General features: G+C 43.1%; 2 protein-coding genes across 5 annotated transcripts in view; one reads left to right on the top strand and one right to left on the bottom strand.

The window, feature by feature from the left end:
• The window catches only part of atrx (ATRX chromatin remodeler), a 36,173-nt gene extending 18,063 nt beyond the window's left edge, over positions 1 to 18,110 (top strand). For all 4 annotated transcript variants that reach the window (XM_085476947.1, XM_085476954.1, XM_085476967.1 and 1 more), the window contains exons 25-34: positions 952 to 1,102; positions 1,187 to 1,287; positions 2,055 to 2,163; positions 2,309 to 2,486; positions 4,023 to 4,214; positions 11,558 to 11,707; positions 13,327 to 13,443; positions 15,714 to 15,809; positions 15,883 to 16,011; positions 16,518 to 18,110. In XM_085476947.1, the coding sequence (XP_085333073.1) occupies positions 952 to 1,102; positions 1,187 to 1,287; positions 2,055 to 2,163; positions 2,309 to 2,486; positions 4,023 to 4,214; positions 11,558 to 11,707; positions 13,327 to 13,443; positions 15,714 to 15,809; positions 15,883 to 16,011; positions 16,518 to 16,742 (1,448 nt within the window). In that variant the 3' untranslated portion in view covers positions 16,743 to 18,110. The remainder of the gene's footprint in view (positions 1 to 951; positions 1,103 to 1,186; positions 1,288 to 2,054; positions 2,164 to 2,308; positions 2,487 to 4,022; positions 4,215 to 11,557; positions 11,708 to 13,326; positions 13,444 to 15,713; positions 15,810 to 15,882; positions 16,012 to 16,517) is intronic.
• Positions 18,111 to 20,155: 2,045 nt separating this feature from the next.
• On the bottom strand, positions 20,156 to 25,818 carry fgf16 (fibroblast growth factor 16). Its single transcript, XM_085476936.1, has 3 exons — positions 24,910 to 25,818; positions 23,420 to 23,523; positions 20,156 to 21,581 (listed from the first exon to the last, which is right to left on the bottom strand). Exons 1-3 carry the CDS (start codon positions 25,181 to 25,183, stop codon positions 21,336 to 21,338), a joined length of 624 nt encoding a protein of 207 aa, XP_085333062.1. The 5' UTR covers positions 25,184 to 25,818; the 3' UTR covers positions 20,156 to 21,335.
• Positions 25,819 to 26,699: the final 881 nt, after the last annotated feature.

Genomic DNA, 26,699 nt, shown 5'->3' with positions numbered 1-26,699 from the left:
CTTTAAAGTCAAAGATTCATGGAGATACAGTATATGGATCAAAGTACAGAGCCATCTATACATCACACCTACTGTAGATGCTCGGTCATAGAAACCTGTGAAATGAGGCAGTTTCTGTGCTGAGGTTAATGCCAGAGGAGTTTTGGAACTCTACAGGTTTTAAGTGCGAGTCTTGGCGACTTCTGTGTGGCTCAGCGCTCGGTGACCCGGCTCTGTAGCATTTTGTGGTCTGCTGCTTTGTGGATGACTTGCTGTGGTTCCTAAACACTTCCACTTTGCAGTAACACCACTTATAGCTAATCGTGGAAAATGGGGGGGGGGGGGGATCACGTTGCGTTGGTGGCATCCTATTACAGTACCACGTTCTTCAGAAGGACTTGTTCTTTCATAAATGTTGGTAAAGGCAGACTGCATGGTTAAGTGCTTGATTTTGTACACATGTGTGGGACTGGCCGTGACTCCAAAGGTACACTATATCATGCACCAGCAGTTGTACTGCATAATACTGAGAGAGCTGTTTAAATGTAGCAGTAACTGTCATGTAATGGAAGATGGTCTGGGACAAAATTATGACAGTGCCAGTAATGTTAGGATGATCATCTACTACCCAGGTCCACTAATCACTTAGTCAAAATGTATCAAATCAAAATGATCAGCATGCTATTGGCATCATTGTGTTATGCAAAAAAAGCAATTTTGCATATGCAGATCTAGCAGTGGCAGTAGAAGCTTGAGTTTGGAATCACTAATAGTATCCACGTATTAAGTGCTTGGTTGAGTTTACAGACATATTAAAACTAAATAAAAAGAATAATTTTCACACACTTAACTGCTGTAACACAATAGACAACCATGTAATAGTGGGCCTCAGCTTTGGAAACTCAGTGTCTGTTACAGGCTTGTTGTTGTCAGATGCATGTAGGCTAATCTGTAACTCTGTATTATGAACAGCTCGGCCCTCTGGCTCTGCACCAGGAAGTCCCACTGCTGACTGGCACAAGGAGTTTGTCACGGAGGCTGACGCTGAGATCCTGGAGCACTCAGGGAAGATAATGCTGCTTTTTGAGATCCTGCGCATGGCTGAGGAAGTAGACGACAAAGTGTAAGTGTGTTTGTACTGTGTGCAAGCGTAGCCTTTGTCAGTTTGCAGTGTCATTGCAAGGTGTGTCTCTGTGTTTGTCTTTAGGTTGGTGTTCAGTCAGTCTCTCATCTCTCTGGATCTGATTGAGGATTTCTTAGAGTTGGCTTGCAGAGCTAAAGATGAAGAGAAAATTTCTCCATACAAAGGTATGTTTTGGGCATTTTTACATAGCATTACACTATGCAAAAATGAACCTATGCCCTGTTTCTGACTTGCTAGACTTAGCCAAGCACTGTTTTAGTATTATAAGCGAGTTGAGATTGGCAAGCTTCATTTTGTCCCAAGATTCATTTTTGTGGTTTTACACTGCGCTTTTTAAAGTGACGTGTGTGTGTGTGTGTGTGTGTGTGTGTATGAGAGAAACTGTGTTAAAAAATTTTAACATGAGCCTTGGATAAGGATGAAGCATTTTCATAGAAATGCAGGTTTTCGACTCATAAGTCAACCCACACGCAGCATGTATTCTTACATGTGTACTGGTGTGCTTATTACTCTTAAACACACACCAACATACACACATTGCCGCTGGTGTAAGGTCATGTTCCTAATTAAACTTCAGCAGCTGTTTTTGCTTTCATTTTGAAAATGATTAGACCTTGACTTTTTATTCGACAAAAAATGTTTGCTCAAGGGTTTGTAATTTGTAATGAAAAGATCACAGTGCCGTAATTGAAAACATGCTGAAATGTTGGTTATGAAGGCTGGTGGGAGGGGTTGGTTTGGCCATCTTGAAGGCTAAACATGGCTGGCCTCTAACCAACACAGCCATCTATCTGCTGCCTGTTAATACCAAAACTAAGTCTCTTTGACAAGCAAAAGGCAGCACTGACGCAGATACATGTGCTTTTGAAGTTTCTGTTGAACGTAGACGGCAGATGGCAAATCAGATTTCGTTCCTCTCGTGTTTGTGAAGGTGAAGGCAAGTGGTTCAGGAACATTGACTACTATCGTCTGGACGGCTCTACCAATGCCACCACCAGGAAGAAGTGGGCTGAGGAGTTTAATGACACCAGTAACACAAGGTGACATCTTTGCTGTGTTTACAAAATGCAAAATGATGACAGCGACTTTGCAAAAAAAGAGCATGAGAATCTTAAAGCAACATTTTTGCACGTGACACAGGATATAATTGTGATGTGTCTCCTTTTGTTCCATTTTCATACACAGAGGCCGTTTGTTTCTCATTTCTACAAGAGCTGGTTCACTTGGCATCAACCTGGTGGCAGCAAATCGGGTCATCATCTTCGATGCCTCCTGGAATCCATCCTATGACATCCAGAGTATCTTCAGGGTTTACCGCTTTGGGCAGCTTAAGACTGTCTACGTCTACAGGTTGCTTGCCCAGGTGAAGTTTAATAAAAGTCAATACATTTGCAGGTAAACTAGCCACCAATAACCAGCAAGCAGGTAGTTGGTCTTTGTATATAGATTAAGACTTTCATGAGTATAAACAGTTTCATGCAAGATGCTCTGTATAAGTTTACAACATTTACCAGCAAAGCCAGCAAACGTTGAAAAGCCACAACAAAGTATAAGAATGGTTTAACCTCCTAAGACCCGAGCTCTTCCATGGCATGCATTTTTAATTTCTCTTTGATATTTGGGCATATTGGGACCTCATGAATGTAAAAACAAAGAATTGCCAGGTTTTTTTTTTAACCTGATTTTTGTTTCTAAGAAAAATGAGAGCCACATATGAGGACATTCGTTTTAAATTTTGATAGAACAGTGGCATTAGAATGTCCTCATAAGTGGATATCAGGCCCTCGTAGAGAAACATTAGTGTTTTTAGGTACAGACAACCCAAAATGTCCACATATGTGGACGCCAGGTCCTAGAAGGTTAAGGTGACAACAATTAAGACTTGTGAAATTCAGCTAGAGATGAGCTGCTGTTGAATTTTTGGGACTAATATTGACTTTATATATAGATTTTGATAAATGCATGGCTAATTAGGTGACTAATGCAGCATCGATGGGCTGGGAAGTTGTGGATTTGCTGACTTGAGGCATTGAACTGTAGGTGGTGTTCGGGCAACTCTGTTTAACTTTTTGACTTTTGGTTTCACTCTGACCATTTTGAATTTAGCTGAAATATGAGACACTTTTTCTAAAGTCTAGCTAGTGTGTTGTGAGTGTAAAATAGCTTGAAGTGCTTACCTTTCAATCAGCTAAATGCTACGTGCTGACCGAAGAAATCTAGCATGCTAGTTAGTTTCCTGTGATGGCAAATGTATAAGCGGTGTTGGCCGAATTTCCAGTATATTGGTCAATTTTTACGTTTTTTTTCTTTCAAACATTCTAAACAGACACATTTCTGTTACATTTCTTTTGTATACTTATTTATATTTACTTATCCTTATTTACTGTTGCAGAGTGCCCTCTGGTGGACAAACTATGCAACATTGACACAAAACATTGCTGAAGGGCATTTCTCCCATCTCTTTAAATGAAGAGTTGGCAATTTTAATTTATTGACTATTAAAAATACAATAGAAAAGCAAATAAATCTGGTCAGTTAATATTTGCTATCAGGCGAAAATCGTTCGGTTTCTACTTCCAAATAACTCTGCACCAATTTGTGTTGAGCTGTTAGGCTAATATACCTCTTTGAGTATGGCAGACAATAGAATTGGATTCATGCTGGGCAAACTATTGATGACCTAAATCATCATTTTACCTCATTAGGAAATGCAGATTGGTAATGAACTCACTAAACTGTACTTGGAATTCTTGCTGCATTGTCTTGATATTGATGCCTCTGTGTTCATCCAGTATAGGGTGGATGTGATGTGCTTGTGTAATTCTGATTGACTCCTAAGCCACTTGATGTTTTTTAAACCTCCGTTTTTTGTTCATCTCTTTTCATTCTCCCTTTTTAGGGCACAATGGAGGAGAAGATTTATGAGCGGCAGGTAACCAAACAGTCTCTGTCATTCCGGGTTGTGGACCAGCAGCAGATTGAGAGGCACTTTACGATGAACGAGCTGGCCGAACTCTACACCTTTGAGCCAGACTTGCTGGATGATCCCTCTGAAAAGAAGAGCAAGAAAGCCACACCCATGCTTCCTAAGGTAAAGATGCATATATTGTATGTATTTAGATCGAGAAGGTGGGCTTTCAGCAACCCTAACCCTAAGTTAAATTGACACTATAAATCAGACATGTAATTTGGCTTTGATGAATCATTGACTGAGAATTCATGCTTTTCTTTGAAGGAAATGTTGAAAACAGGCTGAAACCTATTAACAGTAGTAAAATAGCTTTTTTTTTTTTTCTCCTTCAGCAAACATGGCACAGGATGCTATTATAATTGCCAAGCTTGTTTTTTTTCCATACTTTCAGCGAGTAGCTTGTTCTTCCTTTTGAAGTTTTGCACTTCAGTGATAAACTGTTATTTAAACCCAATGCCAGCTTGTATCCTGCTTAGCCTCTTTCTGGGATCTCGGTATTTCTTCTCGTTTCCTTTCATAATCCTGCCCTCGCCTCTTCTTTTCTTCTAATGCAGGTGCAGTGTCACTATTTAGGCCCCCTGGGGTTTAATAAGAACACAGCGCTTACATGGACCATCCAGTCCAGCACAGCTGCACAGATCTGTCTGTTTACTGCTATTTACTAAATAGTCTTCCCATTGCAACACTCCTGCTGCCCTGCTATAAACCTGCACTCCTCTTTTTTTTCATTCATTCCTTGCTGCTTTTTACTTCTCTGTTGATCTTTGAATTACTCCCCTCCTTTCCCACTCATTCCCTTTTTTGAACTCTCTGGGTTTATTCAGATCTGTTTCTTAAGTGGTTTTACCTCTTTGTTTTGGTTTGACCCGGGTTACTCTGCAGAAACTTGTAAACAGACAGGTTTAAAAAAACCCACTGTATATACAGCTTGCATGCTCTTTCATTGGAGAAAAGTCCTTACAGTTCACCTTCATTGGAAATTGTTTTTGTTGTTTTTTTATTGACATTGACAGAATAATTTGCATTTGCCACTCTCTTGGTGAGTATTATCAGGTAGGAGCAGTGTGAGAATCCCCTCAGTGAGCAGCTGCTATAATTTCTCCCACCACATATATTCCTCTAAACCCAGAGTAGCCTACTTAGAGCGCAGCAGAGCACAGTTGGAGATCTGAAGAGGAAAGATGTGTTCACTGAGCTGCGGCCTGTTAGATGTGTATGATCTTTAACGAGCCCAGTGACATTTATATGACACAGTATTAAAGACGGAGAAGCTGACAAGCTCTTATAAAGCCAACCTGTTTTTGGCCAAGGGGTTAACTATGATGTGGCAGCAGGACTGCAGTATTACGGAAGGAATTTGCCATCTGGAATGATGTGAAGATGAGTCAGACACCCTCCATCATTTTCAGCCAAGAACGAGAGAGCTTGTACTTTCTTTCCTCCATTTCTTCACACTGTGAAGTGCAGGGTTTTTTTTCCACGCAGAAAAGACTTGGGTCGCAGAGAAGCTGATATTTAGCTCTTTTTCTGCAAAGCTTTGTTATGGATATTTATTTAACTTGACCTTACCTCAACCCTCATACTGTACCTATAGTTGCACTTTTACTCATGTTCCCACTCTCTCTTCCATCCACGCCATTTCTTTTCTCTGCCATCTTTGTGACCATCTGCTACTATGACTCGCCTCTCTACCTCCAAATGTTCAAAGTGAACTCAGTAAAGTTGTTTTTCTTTTTTCGCCCCCTGGCCTCCCCCTGCATGATGAAAGGTCATTATTTAAACCCCACTCTTAAAGATGGCTCTCTAGTCTTCAGAAAAACTAATTGGAGACAAAGGAAGCAGGCGTGCTTCCCGCTAATGACAAAGAAGGCCCTCTCAGCCCAGACATGAGATTTTTTGCTCTCCACCCATCTCTTTCTGAGACACTCTTGCCTACTTCCTGTTCATCACACACTTCCATCTAACATGCTACCACTTGTACTTAAAGTTATGTTGGTAGTCTTTGAACAATTTTTATAAAAGTCTCCAGCATCTCGTGCAGACGTGCTCTGCATTGTACGCTCTCGGCCCGGCTGGCGTGCTCTCAGCAGGTCATGGCTACAGTGGTCATTAGGCTCTGCTAGGAACGCTGAAAGGCCGTGGGCAGGCTGTGCCTAAACTACAGTATAGACAGGAGCAGACTGGAGCTATAAAGCACACCATGCTTGTCTCATTAGAGGTAGGAAGTCACTTTTGACCTTGGAGGGGGGGAGGGGAATCTCCCTCAGATAGTCTTCAAGCATTACATGAATGATCGGTAGTTTACAGAGGTCCTTTGTGATGCTGTTGTTGTAAATTACCTGCCCTCAGTTAGGCCGATCTCTCCTTGGATAAACTGTTTCTTTTACTTCCCAGAGTGCTTTTTGCCTGCTTTTAGAAAACATGCCTGAGCTTGATGTAGAGAGAGCACTAATTATAGTTACAGCAAGAAATTAAGTGGTTGCAGGTGGTGGTGGGGAGAATCAGAAGTCATCATCAGACCTCTGTTGCTATACTCTGATTGTTTGGGACCACCTTTAGAGACTCCGACTTATTTGTCTTTTCTATGATCAATCCTTCTCGGTATGATTTATATGCAGTAGGTGTTTGTACAGGAAATCATTTTGACTTTGCTTGTGGCATTGCCAGTCAATGAGCAGAATATTCATCTGTCATTAAAGGCTTGTATTGATAAAGTGACTCATTTGAGACTGATCAGTCATTCATAGAGTTGCACTTGTTTTCTCATCACCCCACAGCTTACAAATCACCGTGTGAAACAGCATAAAGTCTTTCTCTCTACTCCAGATTTTGAGACTGAAACTGTTTGACTGACCTGAGAGCTGTTTGATCGAAGTGCATTGGCATCTTTATTCTGACTGTAGCGAGACTTTGGAGCCAATGAATGAATCTGAAAAGAGCAGCAGTCTGCCTCTTCTCGTCTCCCACCCGTTTCTCACCTCAGGCTTGTTCAGAGACTGATTCCTATTTTTATATTCTCATCTCCCCCCTCTCAACCCTCCGCTCCAGCTGGCTGTCTCCTGTAGCGAACCCTTCACTGCTGCTAGCTGAGACTTGTTTTTATTGGAATGTGGTATGTTTATTGTCTTTTTTTAGCCCTTTATGACATGCATGATTTTTGTTTCTTTGTTAATTGACTGACAGCTAGATAAACCCTCTGACTTGTGTTTAGGCCCCAGAGGGTGTAAAAACAACATGGTTTTAAGGGCAGGGGCGGCCTCCTGATGTCAGGTACAAGAGCAGCAGTTGAGCACATTTGTGCGAAGAGACTGTTTAGTGCAGGTTGGTAGAGTTGTGTGTCACTTATGTGCAGCTGGTGGGGAGAGAGAGTTTTGACTGGACTTAATGTTTAGGTATTAGAAATATCCCATACCTTCACATTCCTGCTGTTGCGATCCTGCTTTAGACCCCTTAGTTGCTATGGCCGATGCACCTGTGTGTCAAAAGCAGTTTGTGACACACACACACACACACACACACACACACACACACACACACACACACACACACACACACAGCCATGCCAGTGCATTAAAAACTCGTGCACAATTTGGGAATAGTTGTTGTAACTGAACAACTGAGAATTTCTTTTGCTCTGCTGCTTTCTTTTCCCTTTTCATCCTTCATATTTTATGGCTTGGTGGAGGCTTACTATTGTGGCAATGACAGGTATAATAGAAACCTCATTGTCAACATATTAACTGATCGCTTAGGAGTTTGGAAATGGAGTTAACATGCTTGAAAATGTTCAGAAAGTTGATAATGTGGCCAAAGAACTGCTGCCTGTTATGTAGGCGGCACTTTAATGGCATCATACCTCTTTACAGTTAAGCGCCACCTAAAATCTGTTTGTAAAGCATACGTAGGCTTCTGTGCCAAGTAGTAAAGTCTACATGAGGCCCACTTATATGGACTCCCAAGTTTTCATCTTTGTGATGTGTGAGGCAGCCACGTTTGAAAGCTCCTTTACATAATTTGTGAACTGTTGGCAGGAGAGCTGTTTTTATACATGTGCAAGTATTTGGTTTAAAGGATGCATGCCTTGGGAAAGGTTCTCATGCATTGGTAAATTTAGTGAAAGCCTTGTTTGGTAAGTAGACCATGCAGGTTCTAATGAAAGTACTGGTTCAGTTTGCATTTACAGAGGCTCTTCCTGTACTTGGATTTGAAACATCTGATTATCAGGATCTTCTTACGATTGAGCAGTTTGTGTCCTAACTGAGGAACGTCTAGAGGTCGCCTGCAGACATTACCTGCCACCTCCAGTGCTGCGTCTGAGCAAACGCGCACCAAATGTCTCCCCTGTGCTTTTCTCAAAAGGGAGAAAACATTCAAATGGAGTTGAATTGGCTGATTTACCGCCCACTCTGAGCATCTGCCCACCCGCAGTCTTTTGCCTCAACCTCCCTGCAGTAAATTGATAGTCTTCCACATACAGCTCCATACAGATGACAATAGCATAGGTCAGGTTACCTACAGTCATTAGTGCCGCCTCAGGATACACGCACACATAGCACTAGGATGGGAGATGGACCGGACCACCCCAGAGCCACTGCTGGTAGGGATTACTTGGGTATCCCAGAATGCACAGTGTTCCAGTGGGAGCGCCTATACTGTCATTTGACCTGCAGCTCCACTGACCCGTTACTCGACCAGCAGTCAGAAAAACTCCTCTTTCATTCATTTGGATAAAAACGCCTCACATTCTCTACACGCTCAGATGGTAGCTTTGTTTTTTCTTCTTGCCACCTAAACCTTCGGGGTAATTTCAAAATCATGTTTCTGTTCAGCAAAGCAGTAATATTTCTTTTTAAGCAGAGAAAACAGGGTGTGTGTTGGTTTTAATTCTTTTAAGGACTGATGCAAAGCTGTCAGCAGTCGTTGTGTACCTTTTGCTATCTGCCCTTCAGACAAGGCAGCAGCGAGATAAAAGCTTTACCACTAGACTCAGTTTGGTGTTTAAATCGGTAAAATGCTGCTGTTTGAGCCGTGCATGCTGCATCCCAAGTGTTTGTTGTGGCCTTGATTGTGACCTTTATTTGACCTCATGCGGACTTATTTTGGCAGAACAAACCATGATGGGTGTCTTTTATCCAAGTCAGACCAACGGGCTCTTCTGTGCTTTTATGTCCTAATTAGAGAGTAAAGCAGCAGTTGAATCGCTGCCTGTGCTGCTGCTCTGAAATGTCTGGTTGTTCAGGGGTGGCCTGGTTTTGTCCTGATTGAGTGTGATGGCTGGGAAACATAAACACATGTCAATGAGGAGCACAATTGGCTTCAGGATCCAAGTGTTGGAGGCTGTGGTGTGCAGGGTTGAGAAACACTGTGTCCCAGTCTGCTTCTACCTGTTTCAGCCACCTGTTTTTTACTCTCTGAAGTCAGGGAGGCTCTTGCATATTACCACTCTTCTTCTTTTTATTTTGAAATGGTTGCAATCCGCTATTAATTTTATCGTTTGTTTCTGGGGGCTTTTGTTTTTTTTGTTTTTACCCTCCTTTTCCTTACTGCTAACTATATTGATGATTAATTTTGTTTGTGTCGTCTCACCCATTGTCACTGTTTAGCTTGAGAGCACGAAGAGCAAGGGAGGAGGGCCGAGCCCCTCTGAATTGGCTCGTGTGGAGCTGAAATGATGCAACTTCTGTATGACGTCTCCAGATTGCAAGGTTCCAGTTTAATGTAAAGCTAAGTTGAGACAAAGAAAAGCAAACATGCTGCACAGAGAGTAATTTAAACCATGTTTGTGTGAGCGAAGCCTGGCCCAACTCTTAATTTTTCACAGGTATTGTTTTCAATAACAGTGTAGCCATGGAAACCTCAAAACACATGTGCTGAAAAAATAAATGTATTTATCTTTTTATTTTGGTATCAGAACAGAATTTTCCACGTTTTCTTGAATTGTGCGTTCAGGTCACTGTTGGAGTTGTTTGACATTTGAGCGCGTGCTAATCTGCTTTAAGAGAAGATTTGATGCCTTAAATGTAGTGTTGGTGTTTTTTGAATTTTAGTAACTTAAGAGGTTTCTGCAAAAAAAGCAGATTCAAGGTGCTGTAGAGAAAAATTAGCATTGCATCTGGAACCTTTTCTGTTTTTAAGGGGCTAAAATGTTGGTTTAAAAAAAATGATATTATTGACTGCTCAACGTGACATTTAACCATACGTTATTTTGTTTGTAGTCCTTTAACTCTTAATTCTCTCATGAAATGCACATTGCTTTGGTAGTGTGTGTGCAACAGAATGAATCCACTTTGAGTGGGTCACAGTCAAAACAAGATGGCCAGGCTTCACTTGGGGTTGTCGCCTGTAGCCAGTCCTGTGAAAGTTGGGCTTAGCATGGTTTGCAGAGCCAACTCACAGCTTTGCACTGTTGTCTACAGGTTGTAGCTGTTTACTGTCACTAGGGGGCAGTGTCAAAAATCTGAGGGTTACTCTTTTGTTTGAGCTGCTGTTCTTTAAAACTTAGAATTTTAGTTTCAAATCACTTTTTCACATGCATAAAACTTCTGACCCTAATTGAACTCCATATAGCTGTTGCAGTTAAATCATAGGTGACAAATATTCAGAGTCAAATGCGTGACAAACAGAAAAAACACTAAATTGCATCGCGTAGCAGCAGTTTGCAATGTCAATTTTGGTGTGTGCGCTCTTTTATTCAAAGGAACTGGTAGCTGGTAGCGCTACTGGCAACATAAGTGCACATGCTAGTCATTTCCTGTATAAATGCTTCATGGCTTCTGTGTAAAAAGACCATGTACACTTTGTATGGATGATGGATCTGGTGTAGCCACTTTGATGAGTCCACATGCGTTTTGTTTTCTAGTTTAACCACGGGGTTAGGAGAAAAGAGTGTTCTTGTTTCCAAATTTAAAAAAAAAAGTCTTGTGAGCTGCTGGCCATATTTAATTGCAGACCAGGTCATCGGAATAACCGTAAGGAGTAAGGTGGATGATAATGTTGCTGAGTTTAAAGAAAAGTCTTGAAGATTGACCATTCAGGGACATCACAGGTCAGTGGATAAAGACAGAAGGATGGAGCTTATGGAAACTTTTGAATGTAACAAGTTAATTTCAAGTGAATGTTGAAAAACTGCCAATTAAGCAAAAGATTTTTTTATTTTTTTATTTTTTTTTTTAAAAAAGAGAGAGAGCTGTTTGGAGCTCACAGAACATTTTTATTGAGAAACACATTGTTTTAATCCAGCAAATATGCACCTCTGTTCATGGGTATTCTTGCTGCATTCTTTGCACATCACATGAAATCCTCTGTAATTAAAAAAGGATTTGTACTTTGCGGTCTGAATATAGAGGAACCTTTAGTGCTCAAGAGGTCTGTGGCTCCTCCACAGTAATCTTTCCTTCCCCTCTAATGATGATGATTTCAAACCCACCGTGACCATATTTTTTTCTCATCTTTCCTTGATGTAGGATCCCTTTCTGGCTGAGATGCTGCAGAACAATAAGGACCAGATTGTGTGTTACCACGAGCACGACTCTCTGCTGGACCACAAGGAGGAGGAAGCCTTGAGCGAGGAGGACCGCAAGGCTGCTTGGGCTGAATATGAAGCAGAGAAAAAGGTAGGCGGCGAGCAGAAAACGCATGCATACAGACGCGCACCAGCAAATCCACCAGATCCAAAATCAAAGGGCCACGTGTACAGCACTTAGGCCTCGGGGCTGTCACTCTCCAGAACATTGACAGTAATGTGTGAGGTGAACCAGGGCCCCGCTTTTGTTTGTCAAGATGTGCGAGTTAGTGTTGGATCTGTATAATCCTCTCATCACTCAGAGTAAGCAGATGACAGAGGCTCCCCCTTGCTCTGCTCATGGTCATTTTGGCCCACCATCAGGCTAGTGAGCTGCTGTACAAATCGCCAAGGCTGTCTAAGCAGTGTCAGCGCTACTTACTGTAAGACCACAGAGGTTTAGGGACTCCTGTCCTCTTCACACACATAACTGTCCCCCCTCTTCCTTCACTCTGTTGTGGGGCAATTAGTGGGGTTTATTTTGAGATGTGTATATTGTAAGAGAACAAGAGCAGGTCTCCTCTACGCCCCTCGAGTAATCCTAGATTCAAATTCACACTAATGATTATTTTTCCAACACACTCTACCCTTCTTTGCCCTCTATGCCTTAAGCTGATTTTCCCTTGGAGCCTCTTCTGCTTTTCAAGAGAACAGAGGGTTCCCAGTCGCAGTAAAGAGAGGGGTCTGTTCCCATCACTTCGATCTGTCTTTCAGCAAAAGAGCAGAAATGGTCACCATCATCATCAAGAGGTTGTTCGGTATCGTGTTGTACGCCCTGCTTTGCAGGAGAAACAACTGGAACGTAACCCAAGCTCTGCTAATGTCTTCACAACTTAAGGTTTGGCCTGGCGGCGGCTAGAGAGGGCTGCATGTATGAATATCACATTTGCAACTCAGGGAAATGGGAAAAACTGAGAATGCGATTGGGAGCCCAAAACGAAATTGAACCCAAGAGCCCTGGTTCTCACTGGGATGACTTCAGCTTGGTACAAAGCTTACCGAGGCTCATGCCATAAATTTAGATTTCAGATACTGAATTTTGGAAGCAAAGGCTAGATTTGGTTTCCGTCTGTGTGAAAACGTATGAAAGGCGCAGAGCATCGGAGGATGCTGCTAAAGTTAAAGAGGTGTGTGTGCGTAGATTAATGTGTGTTGAAAGTTCTGTACTGTTTAGGTTTGCACACCTGTCTCTGACCAGGTCCAAATATCCCTGCTGGCCCCCAACACACACACACAAACACACAGACACCCCCCCTTGCATACCGGATGGCCAGATTACAGGGCACGGGAAAACCATCTGCAGCAGAGACTCAATTACATACAAACATCGGCATCCTGCTGGCCTTTGCTGGGACGAGACTGTTTACTTCAGGTCACTACTTTCACACACATATTTAATACTGCGGTAGCAGGCTGATGTTGGACAGCTTGTTGCTTTTGGAGTTATTTGTGTAGATATGAAAACTTCATGAAGACTCAACATGAAGTGAAGACCTCATCACATCAATGTGCGACTGAATATGACAGACAAAGTGGGCCGTCGTCTCTCGTCAGCCTCGCCGATTGTTTAGTTTTTCCCATCATGGCCTCAGTGGCTCTTAACACCTGCGTAATTAGCCTCTGCTTCCTCACTCCCTCCTCTGTCTCTTCCTCTTGTCTTTCATCTCTCAGGGTATGTCCATGAGGACCAACTACCAGACGGCATACGCTCACGCGGACATGAACAACCCCAGCTACTTCACCTACAACATTGGAGCTTTGCCCTCCATGACCAACCAGCAGCTGGAGGTAAGTAATGAGCTCCACATGTCACCACTGCTGCCTCACACCCGTCCCGCTCCTTCCCCCCGCAGCATGGCGACTCACATTCCTCAAACCCCACAGCTAATTGTGACAGCAGTCCTGGTAGCAGATCAGCCCAACTCTGCCCCACGCTGCTCAACGTCTGCAGCTATTAATGCACAACAACTGATGGAGTGAACAGAACTTTTTGTTTAAAATTTAAACTACTATACGCTGTCTTTATAAATTAAATAATCACATATGAGACATTATGTAAGCGGAAAGCAGTAGACTCTGCAAAGCAGGTTTTGGAGGTCAAAAGTGATTTTGCTGACACATGCTTTCATGTGCATCAGGTCATCCGATTAATGAAAATCTAATATTTAGACTACTTTTGGTTTTCACTGTTGTATTAGACGGTCGCAAACTTTATCTGTCTGCTGTGCGGTGCTGGGCACAGCTAATCAGTTACAGGTTTTTTTCTTTTTTTTTGTTGGTTGTTGCTGAAAGTGGTGAGACTCAACATTACAGTAAATGTGCGGGCTGTAAATACAAATAATAAGCTAGAAGGATTTCTGTGGAGCTGCACAGATGGAGATGATTCACCTTTTGACGTTACGCATTTTGAAGATTACCATACATAGGGTACAATATCTGGGATCTTTTAAATGTTTTGTTCACTTTGCCATCTGTTTGGGAGAGTAGGGCTGCTCAATTAATCGAATTTTAATCACGATTACGATCTGGGCTTTCAACGATCATTAAAAATGACTGCGCCGATTATTAGCCCCTCCCTCATTTATCCGCGACACCTTAAAGGCCGGTCCGTGAAAATATTGTCGGGCATAAACCGTCCGTGGCGCAAAAAAGGTTGGAGACCGCTGATTAAGAGGACCCGAGGGAAGCTCGGAAAGCTAAGCAGAAGTTATTTGGAGAGTGACTGCCGTTGGTTGAAAAGAGAGTTTAAAAAAAAAAAACTTCAGTGGTGTTGCACACCATTTTATATTATTATTTTAAAGTCATTGTTAACCCTTTAAAGCCGGTCAGAGCAGCACGCTCCGTTTTGCGTAACTATTTTTAAATCCCTGTAGAACCTGAACCGTGTAAGCTAGCGCAATAATTTGTTTTGCATATGAAACCGGAGGAGTTGTACTTACATCTGATGCCATCAGCTTGTCCTCGGTCACGGTTTCGTTCCACATATAGCTTTGCAAAAACTGCATAAAAAGCGCTTGCAGGAACAAAAACATAATATTCCAGAAACAGGCTTTGCCGTTCCTATCAGCTGTTGGTAACACTTCCCACAGTGAAATGATGCACATGCTGTTTTCTTTGCAAATTTGCATCATAGGATTGTTTTTTGTTTTTCCTGCAGTATATAAAAATTGCTGTATCTCCAAAATAAAACTATGAAGACACTCAAAATAAATTTCCTGTGGTGGGAAACTATTTTTTGCAACTTTATTGTATTTAAAGTTTTGAGGGATAAACCTCTTAAATTTCTCCAAGTAGAAATATATGTAAACAAAACAAAAGCGATTTTCAATTTTTTTTAGTTTATTGCACTTTTTTGCAATTTATGTAATTACTATGGACTTAATGCATACATATTATTAAAATATGGGCTATAACAGTTGTATTGATGTATAGCAACTTGAAATGCTCCCACAAATGGCACTACAGCATGTAAAAAAAATAATATAAGCTCTGGTGGACTTGGTTCTATAGTAGGTCTTAAAGGGTTAAATAAATATCGTCAAATAATCGTGATCTCAATTTCAGTGAAAATAATCGTGATTATCATTTTTGCCATAATCGAGCAGCCCTATGGGAGAGTCCCTGCTTTTATTTTGAAGTTCTGCTGCTATTAGCCAACTAGCTCAGAGGTTTCCTGTCTTGTTTCCCCAAAGACAGGCTGATCAGTCATAGTGGTGATATTATTTTGTGTGAATGTGTGAATAGAGGCACCTCTAGTGAATGTAGAGCGGCCTCTACATTCACTCTGTTATCCTGAGGTTGAAGAGGATGTGTTGGTCTTTGCTGTGAGGTCTGCTCCTGAGCAGGTGGAGAACTGGTGCTATCATGGCTGAAAGGGAAGGACTAACACTAACTAACATTCTGGGGGAGTTGTGATGGATGAGAGAGGCTCACTGAAGAGGCAGCTGAATATATTGCTCTACTGTTGGTCACCAAGTACTCGACACAGTGAATACAAGCAAAGATCACCTGCCTTCGTCTCATGTGTATTCTCTCTGCCTTGTTTTGTTTTTGCTCAGGATCTCATAAACCAGGGCCGACAGAAAGTCATCGAGGCTACAAATGCTTTAAAGTCTTTATCACGGGAGTCGCTGGAAGATATAATCAGCAGAGTGGTGAGGTCTTTGAAATCACTTTCCATTTACAGGGATCACTGTATGTTTTAATGGCTGTTGCCTCTCACCACAGTGGAAAGAGAACCCAGCGCTTACGGAGAACCAGGTCCAGGCTGCCGCTCTGGGGCGACAGGCCACCGTGGAGCTAGAGCTTAAACGCAGGGAAGCGATCTACAGGGATGTCCTCAACAGGCAGCAGTCGGTAAGAGCCACTCTGTATACGAGACAGAACAGACAACTGAATGACGCCAACAAATCATCACAGTAGTTTAATTTCATTAGTTTATCTATGGTGGTTAAACAGGGTAATTTGTAAATTAATCCATTATGACCAAACAGTCAAAAGGCCAAAAACTGGCAATAATATCACTGTGCATCACAACATTTTGTGCTGAGAGGGCTATACTGGTTTACCTGCACCAGCCAAGAAAAAAGGTTAGCGTGGGAGTAGTATCTCTGTTTACTGTCTGTCTGTGAAAGCATGAGGCAGTTTGACCTCTTAAAAGCTCTGATTCAGCCTTGACTACAGCTCAGAGACACCACTATATGTGACCTCTGATGTCAGCTGTTGAGCTGGGTTTTAACGAGGACAAGGGACTGCCACCCTCACTACTTCCTATAATTGTTGTCATTGTGTTAAACCGTGACAGGGCAAAGTGTACTTTTTACCTTTGAATTGTGTTAATTTTCAATGTCTGTGTGTTTCAGTTGATGATGTACGTGCAGAAGCTGATTACCAACAGGAAGGTGCAGGAGCAGCAGCTGGCCATGGCCAATCAGGCCAGCTACCTAAACCAGCTGGCCCTGCAGAATGGCATGATGGGAGCTGGCGGGCTCAGTCAGATGGACCTGCTCACTCTCTACCAGCAGCTCCACGGCCTCGGCGGCCATCAGGGTATGGGCAAAAATCCTGGCCCCTCCAAGGGCCTGTAGGTCCTCCCCCCCCCCCCCCCCCCCCCCCCCAAAAAAAAAAAAGAAGCTCAAAACACACAGATGCAACGAGCCAGAGGGTCGGTGAGAGACTGAGACTGGACTGCTGTCCACTGGAGCCTCAAGTGAGAGAGACTCTCAGTGCTTTATTCTGTAACTCACTGAGAGGATGTAATGTATAAATGACTGTGTGAAATGTCTGTTAGGAGAGGGGGAAAAAAATGTATATACCGCCTTAATGTTATTCAAGTTCTATATCTTCATTTTTCATGTATTTAAAGTTTTATCCCCAATGCTTTAAGGCATTGTATTGATTTGCCCTTTTTAAAAAAAGGGTTTCCTTATTATTTCCAGCTCAGTTTTTTTATACGGTTTTAAATGCCTAACTATCTACACCTGAGTGGGACCAGTATTGTTGGTGACAGGACTCTGATGCAAAGCGCTACACGATGATGAACTCCAGTAGATTCCTCCACCTTTATCTAGCAAAGCAGACAGCTGTTGGTGCTGCAAGTCCTGCTTTTTATTTCTTTCTTTCTTTTTGGAAGATGGGAGAAACTGATAAAAGGGGGGAGGGGGGTACTGGGGGAAAAAAAATATGGCCTTATTGATTTGCTAAAAAAACAAAACAAAAAAAGCTCTGTAAAGATTTGAGGTTTGTTGAGAATCTTTTCTATTATGCTTTTAAGTGTTTACATTAGTTGTCGCTGAACATGGTAACGGAATGCTTGTGTTGTTCAGAAACTGCCTGCCAGTTCCTATGACCCTTTTGTAACGTCACCCTCATTGTCACGTGTCGTCTAGCATAGCACCGTGCGTCTCGTTCATTACGTTCCACTTGTGTTGATCCCCGAGCCTGGGTGAGAGGCCGGGTCTCGCAAAGCGGAGGCGGTTCAGCCAGGTGTCACAGAGGGCCCAGAACTTTTACCTTTCAGCATCTTTCAGCGTTTGAAATATGCGTTTCCAGATGGGATTGACAGAGTAAAGGCTGGAAATCTTATTATACCTGGCTGATTTGTGTCCTCTGCTTTGTGAGAAATGTTCTCCTGGACACTGTAGTCTCACCAGGCAGGCCCCCAGACTACTTGTATTCTACTTTGGCACATTCATGCTTCTAAATGCTTAAACTGGTGTAGCTGTTGAACATGAGGAATATGAACGTTTCTCACGGAGAGACGACTTGCCTTCTCCGATTGACTCCTGTGTTTGCACAAGGTGTATTTCATAAATGTAGAAAACGTTTTTTGCCCTTGTCTAAGAATGTTCTTACGTTAGCGAATACACCAACATGATTTGCCATGAATCTGATCTGCTATTATCTTGATAAGTATTTAATATAACATTTAATAAAGTGACCAAAAGTATAACCGGTGCATGTGTTGGAGTCTTTTTTTTATTTTTATTTTTTATTAAAGGGATTGAAGTACTTGCCACTGATTCACCTCGCTGAGTTTACAAAGAGGAATGCTGGTTGCACATTTGTTCTCTCTGATTAGCTCCACCTTGATGATCGTTGCATGTTATGCCTTATTAGACAGGAGAGTTTGGGTGGAGACTGATGGGGAATAATACACAGGAAACAAATGCACAACTAATAGGCAGGAAATGGTTTTGATTGCATTTTTGTGAACCGTGCATATTTGCTTTCTTGCCAAGTGTTACAGAATTGTTACCACTTACATTTGTCTTTGTTGGAGTACTGTGCAAAAAGTCCCGAGCCACCTGCCATTTCTTTATATTTGGTTTGGAAATGGGTAAAAGAGATAAAGAAAAATGAGGCAAAGCAGTTTGTACAGTTCTAACAAGGTTTATTTAACAAGGTGTGTTTGTTATAAACACCTTTATTCATTAACACAGCCTGACCACTCTCAGGCAGTTTTCTTGTATATTCTTTAAGTCATTTTCAGGATTAGTTCTCCAGGCTGCTTGAAGGACATTCAAAGCTCCTCTTTTACTGCTGGCTGCCTTTTGTTCCCTTCTCTGCAAAGTGAGACCAAACTGCTTCAATAATGTTGAGGTCTGGGCTCTGGGGAGGCCAATCCATGACTGATAGTGTTTCACTGTTTTGTAATCCGGGTCTGCTTTTGCTGCATTGTCAAATGCAGCCCCAAACCATGACAAAGCCTCCACTGTGGAGACACTCGTGGTTGTTCTTTCATACATATTGACAACAATTTGAACTAACCATTTCAAATTTGAATTCATCTTTCCATAAAAATCAGCTGCCACTGGTTTTCAGTCAATCTTAAGAACGGCTTCAAATGGGGGAAAAAAAAAAAGCCAATAATACGCCAAAGAAGAACTTTAAGACCTTCAGAAAACCTGGAGAACTATTACTCAAGACCAGAGAAAAATACAAAGTGGTCTGGCTCCTTGAACTGAGGTGTGGCTCAAGACTTTTGCACAGTAGTGTAAATCTGAAGCTACAGTCAGCAGCTACTTACTTTAGGTTATCATAGCAAAAACACTATAAAGGTGATGGTGGGGCTATTGGGTTGAATATGGTGTATGACGTCAACTTACTACGAGGCAAACTTTGAGGCTTTATGCTAAACTAAATGAACTGCCTCCTGGCTTCAGCTTCCTATTTATGACAGATATGAGAGCGGTATTCGTTTTCTTAACTTATTCTTGGCAAGAGAGCAAATCATTTCCCAAAATTTACGGCTATTCCTTTAACAGCTGGGACGCTGATTCATCCTGATGCAGCGTCCCTGTATTTCACACCCACAGCAAAGTGCCTTTTGTCCCACTCTCTTCTCCCTTCAATCGTTCATCTATTTTTCCCCTCTGCTGGTATTGTTTTCATTTCTCAGCCTGCCAGGGTTTTCCCCCTGCATGTCTTTGACTTTTCCATTCCCTCCCCCCCAGGGGAGCTTGCTCTCCCAGCTTACAGATATCTGCCAGTGGAGAAACATTACAACTATTGCAGATGTTGAAATGTTGATCCCATCCTCACTTAACTTCAGAGCCACCACTCCAGGTCTGCAGCACATCCCTGCTGGTTCTCTGCGCACCGCATGCAGCTGTTTCTGTCTGTTGAAAAGACCCGCTGTAGGGCCAGACCGTGAGGCCCCTGCAGTGAACGACCAATCACTGCTCTTAATCCACGCTGATGTGTAAAGCCAATTAGGGATCCGGTTGCATAAGGAATCTGATTTTGTATGGTGGATGTAGGCTGGCTAAGACCTCATGGAGACAGAGCCTGTGCACATTACTTGATAATGTAACCCTTCACTTGGTAAGGGGTTTACGAGGGCAAATTGGTATGGGAAAGAATCTGACATTTTTTTTTAATTTATTCTCTCTTGGCATTAATGTCAGTGAAAATGTTAAAGTGATAGAAGCATCTAAAAGTGAAATATTTTGCCACAATAGGCTGAAATAACAGGAAAGACATGCAGGATTCACATATCTGGTTTTAATTGGTACAGACTTTAATGCAAGCAAAAATGGTCTCTCACAATGACGTTGCGATAGCAGGACAATTTTATTGTCACGTTTCATTGCAGTTCTTCATTTTTTGTTTGCCTTTTTTGGTGTCAATTCAGTAGAATCTGCAGTCCAGATAACTTCAAGTTCATTACAAAATAAAGTCTTTGCAATAAATAAATATATAGATTTACATTTATACTTTATATGTAGAAAATAAATATATTGTACATCTCATAAATAGGAACACCCATATGTACACCTCAGCTGCTTGCATTTTTAATAATGTTCCCCGATGCTCTGAACATTACAAGTCATCATCCTTAAAAAGAACACCCATTTCTTTAGTCTTCACAACCCCAGTCGGATGAAGTGCTTTTAGCCCGAGCTTAACTGCTTTTGTTTTTTGCATATTAAATTCCCATAGCTTTTTTGTGTTTGTTTGAATTTAATCTGATGTTTAAACTCAGACCAACCGAGCGTGACGCTGAGACTTGGGATGTGCAGTAAGTGCAGTTCGATTGATCCCAGAGTCGGAGACATTATTCCCATCCTTTGTCTTTTATTTGAAACAAAACTTGCTCGTAGCTAACTCAAAGACAATCTCATCACATATCCCAAACTACCGCTTAACAAACATGTAGCACAAAGTTTGCACGTCTCTGCTGTATATGTGGAATGTGCTTTCCTTCCCTCTCCTTTACATTTAATGTTGCCATAACAGTGTGCACACTGTGACATCATGCAGGGATTTATGTCCTTAGCTCCTAAAAGTCACTTCTCATTGACTGTTCCTTGTCCCGGCCAAAACCATCAAGAGCGACCACTCCCATTTTGCCTCTTCGGTATCTACACATGAACCTCTGTTATGCATTTATAGAGAAAACATGGCACCTGATTTGATTTTCCTGATTCAGCCACAGCTGGGCAGTCATGAGGGCCTCCTTTGTCCATGATAACAGGGGTTTTATAAGAGAGTTTTATCTCCTCTCTGAAGTCCGCTGCAGATGATGCAAACATGGTAACCTCAGGTGGGGGGTGAGGGTAAACAGTTCTGTACCAGGTCCAAAATATCCGCAATATCCCTCCCCCGCCCCCTCATTTGTCTTTTTCTTTTATCTCTGTTCCTTCAGAAATAACCAGCTCTCCCAGTGTAAGCACTGGTCACCTGTACTGGAATAAATCCCTGAATTCCTGAGGGATCTTTTCAATCTCCACCGGTCTGGGTAAGAAGTGGGTGAGCTTCTGGTGTTTTTTAGTCCTGCCGCCCTCCCTGGGCGAACCATCTTTGTTTAAAGCCACATAGTAGAAGCGCCCCGTGTCCGTGTGCCTGTACCGAGTTGAAGCATAGGTGTTGTACCAGTTCTCCTCAAACTGCTCCCTGAACACACATTCTTTTGTCAGCTTCTTCTGCAGGAGAGGAAACAACAGGTTTGAAAATGCAGAAAACATTTGCAAAAAACGCAGTCAAGACTGAGCTTCGCATGCAGATTCCTCTCCTCTTGATGCACCAGCTTATGTCTGTCATTAACTATTGTACACTGTGCACTTAGAAGTGGAAATGAACCAGTGGAAACTCATTTAGGCAGGTGCTCATTATGACAAAAGGAGCGAAGTCATTACGAGCGGATTTTCACTTTATGCTCCGCAGACCTGTTAACCTCTCGTTGTGCATGGAGAACTATTCCCCTCCCTGTGATGCAATGACAACGCCAAGCGGACGTCTTCCACCCCCACCTCTGAACCAAACATGCACACACACATATATACAGAGCAGCTTTCAAAGCCTCAGCCTTCACTGACAGAACAGCATGAGCGATGGCTGTGGGTTCAGCAGGTGAGAGCATGCTGGCTGGGTGATGGGTGGGAACAATAAGAGACATCAGTGTTTGAGCTGCTTTCCTGCAAAGACCAGTCAGCCTCTGCTGGTCTGTAAAGAGGGTCGAACCCTGTCAAGTAAAAGGTTTTCAGCGGAGGACCACTTCTGAATGTTTGCTTGCTCTTTTTCCTTTTTTGTGTTTTTTGGTAGAAAATACATCTACAGAACATGAAATATTTCTCATTCTCTGCCTTTAACACACTCAGAAGCATCTGTGCGAGACTGCCGTGTTTTATTCCAGAAGCAATTTTGTTGATTGGCTGTCAGGCTCTGCTTGGCTGCGGCTGTGTAGCGAAGCTGTTGTCTGTAAACACAGCCCAGAGGGCACATGACTGGGCCAGCTCCATCCTAATACACACACACACACACACACACACACACACACACACACACACACACACACACACACCCTCTCTCAGAGACACACACACGCAAACCTCATTGGATCAAACGCTTGTCATGGTCTGGTGGTTGTTGGACGGAAGCACCCTTTTACCCGCTATCCTCCCCTCCCTGGCCCCTCAGACTCATACATGTCTACATGGCTCCCTCTGTCAGTCAGATGACTCAGTCAGGTGTGCAATTACCCCCAAATCACCGCCTCCCACCACCACCCCGGGTCAAAGCTCCAGGATGGGAGCCAGACTCTGATAGTATGCAGTAACAATATCTGCACTTTCCACATAATGGCCGTGCTTAAAAGTAGCCTCTGTTCGAAATGCTCGGGGGAGGTGCGGGGTAGTCTGAGCCCTGAGAGGCCCCCTCAGGTAATGCCCTGGGACACCTGATACAGGTAAAGCCTCACATACTTCCCCTTCATTGTCTTCATCTCTTCCCTTTCCTCTCCCTGTGACTGCAGGTATGCACCATGTGTCGGTCGGAAAGAGAGGCTGTTGGAAAAACTACCAGATCTCTCTTCTATGTTTTTTACAGCACTGCAGGTCAAACTGAAGAGCAGGGAGGTGCAATCTCCACCAAATTCACACACAGCTCACATCCAGAGTAACGTCAGCCCTTCCCGTCTCCACTTTGGGAAAATATGTAAATATTTCCGCATATCTCAAAACTAAATGAAGTGGTTGGTTTTCACTCTAAAAGCTGATTATCCTCGACTCCCCTCACACAGAAAACAAGTGTAAGTAATAGGAAACATACTTGTTTTGTCTGACTGTGCTTTTGCCCATCTGCTGCATATGGGAACCTTGTTAAACGTTTTGATAGCTCTGTACTGACATGTGTTGTAGAAAAAAAGAAAGACACATGAATGAAGGAAAGTTTAATTCCTTGGGAATGACTAGGCGATAGTATATTCTTTAAGAGAGGTTGTCGGTGAGGGGTGGTGAAGTGAAAGGAGGGGTTTTTGACTCACCGACCCATAGAGCTCTCCTTTCTCATTCATGCCGAGGTAGAGTCCAGCGTCCACCCCTCTGATGCTCACCAGACCTACTGCTATACTTATGAACTCCAGGATACCTGAGGTCAAACACATAACATGGAAACACTGGTGAGACAAGCCCACAAACTCAGTGTGATCACCCCTAAAGAACGCAAGCAGGTGGCCTCTTTTAATCTGACTGCAGACCAGTCCTTACTGTCATTTTATGCAAAATCCTGCAGCTATTCCAGACTTCATTTGAAAATTTGCCGTTTTAAGACCATTAAGCAATCGAAGGGCTGCCTCTCCTACCTATGAGATTTTTAATAGCTTATAAATGCGCTCATCCTGTCTTTGGGACTTCCCCCGCAGGCTGTGAAGTCGCTTTTATGAAGCTGAGACGTGGGTTACTTGTTTAGTGAACCGCTGACTCGGAGGAAGTTACAATAAAGCGAACATCTACATCAAAGGCTGGGAAACAACTGGTAAAATTAAAAGCCACTGTTGATGCGGAGGTTAGTCAGAGAGGATCCAGCTGCCTGTGCTGACTGGCAGAGAGGCCAGCCTACAGCCACCTGGTCCCCATCTCCGCGACTTCATCCCATGTCAGAGGATGACATAGAAGATCCTTCTCATTTATTTATTTATTTATTTGAAGAGGGGTGTGTCCCATACCCCTCTAATCAAAACCACGCAGGTCTCACAAAGATCTTTGCACTTTAAATCTAAGCGAAGCCAGAAACAAACACGCGGACCACCCATGTCTCTAAAACCGGCTCGTTTTGGCTCAAGTTTGAACATTAAACCTTCTCTGAATTCCGCAGTGGTCACGCTTTAATTTAGAGATATTCCGCCTTTTTCCCCCTTACCCGTTTTCGCCCGGCCTGCACCTGTGACGAGTCTGCGCGAGACATGTGCGAGTCTGCCCTCTGACCTCGTTTGATTCGCGTGTCGCGCGAGCGGCACACAGTTTTTCAACCTTCTATTTGTAAAGTTAATACAAACATAATAAAAACAGGCCACGAGACTAGAATTAAATCAAGTACTGTTATTTTTTAATGATATCATATACATACCTGTGTTTCCTGCTGTGAAATAACGTCTGTTAACGAGAGAAAACCCTCTGACCTGCGCGCGCGAGAGCCTGCGAGCCTGTTGTTGCTGTCGCTGCAGGACGCGCGCGCTCGCTGCTTGTTTGCGCCTGATTAGAGACACCTGTGGCCCACGCGCAGCGGGGATTGCCAGAAAAAGGTGTGTGCCCTCGCGCCAGGTGACAGTGACGCACGAACGAGTATTCACCGGGGACGCTCAGAAGAAACTTCTTGATAAAACCCCTTCTTAACCGGGTATATATGTATGGGGGAAAGTTGACCCCTTTCTCATTTACCGTTTTGGAGATAAATGGGGTATTAAAAATAGTTCGGTAAAGATTAAAATGAAATTCTGTCTCCAAATAATAGATCAAAGAATAAAGAAATACTGACCAAACCTGCTGTGGTCCTGTCTTGTCCCGTGCACTGTGCCATTGGGGAATATCTCTAGCTGGAAGCCGGTCCTGCAGTAGAGCTGCCGCCGCCTCAAGATCCCTTTGAGGTGGCCGAAATCTGTGGGCGACCCGCGCTGCACTCTGCCTTCAATCTGCCCCAGTCGCTCATTCAGCCCTATGGGGGACTCTGTTACGGGCATAGTCCCCACCGAAGAGAGAGTGCTTTGTAAATCCAAGCCGAGCGTCCCCAGAACACTCACGACCTCTGCCATTGTGTGCACAGCTGTCAAATTAAACGACGGTATTTTGGGATGTAATCGGTAAATTCAGGAAGGAGAGAAAAGTTCACAGAAGTCCGGTCCATGCACGCCAAAAAGCGTACCACGCAGCGCGCCGTTGCTCCTCCAAATCAGCGCAGTCCTCTCAGTTTATTGATGGTGCTTTGCTGCAATCATGAGTTTGATATCTGTGTTTATCAAATAGAAAGACTCTATTATATACATGCTCCCCACGCATTCTCACATTGGATATTCAGACACAAGCCACGCCTGGCTGGCATCCCTTCTTACGCGCATCAGTTTGCTTTACTTAATGTGCACTTTCAGTCCAACTTTTTTTTCTTCTTTCTCTCTACTTGTGATGGTGCCGCTGTCCGTGCGTGCGTGTCTCTGCCCTCTCAGAGAGCCGTATCTGATCCTCCGATCAAATAAATCCTGGTCAAGAAGTATCTTCTTCGCGTAGTTCCCCCGTTTTGCGCTCCGTGGCTTTCGGATAAAACCGCACCGCTTGTTTCAGGGCAGCAAAGTCTGGTAAAAGTTTGTGGAGCGGAATCAAAGATCACCATGGCCAAAAGACAAATGACAGCTGGCGTAAAGCCGAAAATGCACCATAAGTTGTGAGAACTTCTTCACCACCAAGCCAATCCATAATGTATACTGACTGGGTTTTGAGTCACACCACAGACTCCTGGAAGCCACAAAGGAAAACCGCAAAGAAACATTCACCCCCCCCCCCTCCCATCCCACCCTACACTACACACACACACACACACACACACACACACACACACACACACACACACACAGATTATCAAAATAACCTGTGCATACTTTCGGAGTAATCCAACCTCCCGCACAAGTTTCAGTGCCAACCACTGCAGTTGGAGCTTTTCACGAGAGCATTTTCTCCACCTCCTCTTGGAAGCAGGTGCTTCCTTGCCCCTCTGCACAACGTTTGCAGCGTGCTTCAGCGAAACCAGGAGCTTAACCACTTCTACTACTGGCAAGGAAGGGGTGGGGGTGGAGGGGGGGTGTAAAAAAAAGAAGAAGAAGGAAAATCCAAATGCTGATGACATGTAGCATTAAATGTGACTGGTGCAGAGTCTTAAACAGTCACTTTAGCAGCACAGAAAACTTCTAAATACATCAAGAGAGTAAGCACCAAACACCACAGATAGCCATTCTCGGGGAGGAAATATTTCTGCTTCTTACTTAATTAACTAAAAGTAGCAATAGTCAGAAGCTGTTAGATGTCAGAGTAGTAGAAGTAGTAGAAAATGTATTAAATTATTGTTCCAAGTTCCTCTAGGCTGTGCCTGGCCAAGACTGTGCATTCTTCATATTCAGTTAAATTAATCTTAAAGACAGTCGCATGTTTTAGATGTAAAATAACAATCTGAAAAGCAACTAATAACTACAGCTGTCAAATAAATCAAGAGGAGCACAATATTTGATGTTTGCCATCGTGCCCGTGAAAAAGAACACAGAGAAAGTTACAGCAGGACTAATG

This window comes from Copadichromis virginalis, linkage group LG2 (genome assembly GCF_057382275.1).
Source record: "Copadichromis virginalis isolate Kocher_CV1m ecotype Utaka linkage group LG2, C_Virginalis_male_GT1.1, whole genome shotgun sequence".
NCBI classification, from domain to species: Eukaryota; Metazoa; Chordata; class Actinopteri; order Cichliformes; family Cichlidae; genus Copadichromis; species Copadichromis virginalis.
This window is presented reverse-complemented; position numbering and strand designations above follow the sequence as displayed.

Coding starts and splice junctions, on each gene's coding strand:
- fgf16 (XM_085476936.1), bottom strand. CDS start 25,183: ATGGCAGAGGTCGTGAGTGTTCTGGGGACGCTCGGCTTGGATTTACAA. Junction 23,524..24,909: donor ACAGGACCACAGCAGGTTTG/GTCAGTATTTCT, acceptor GTTTGACCTCAG/GTATCCTGGAGTTCATAAGT. Junction 21,582..23,419: donor AAGGAGAGCTCTATGGGTCG/GTGAGTCAAAAA, acceptor CCTCTCCTGCAG/AAGAAGCTGACAAAAGAATG.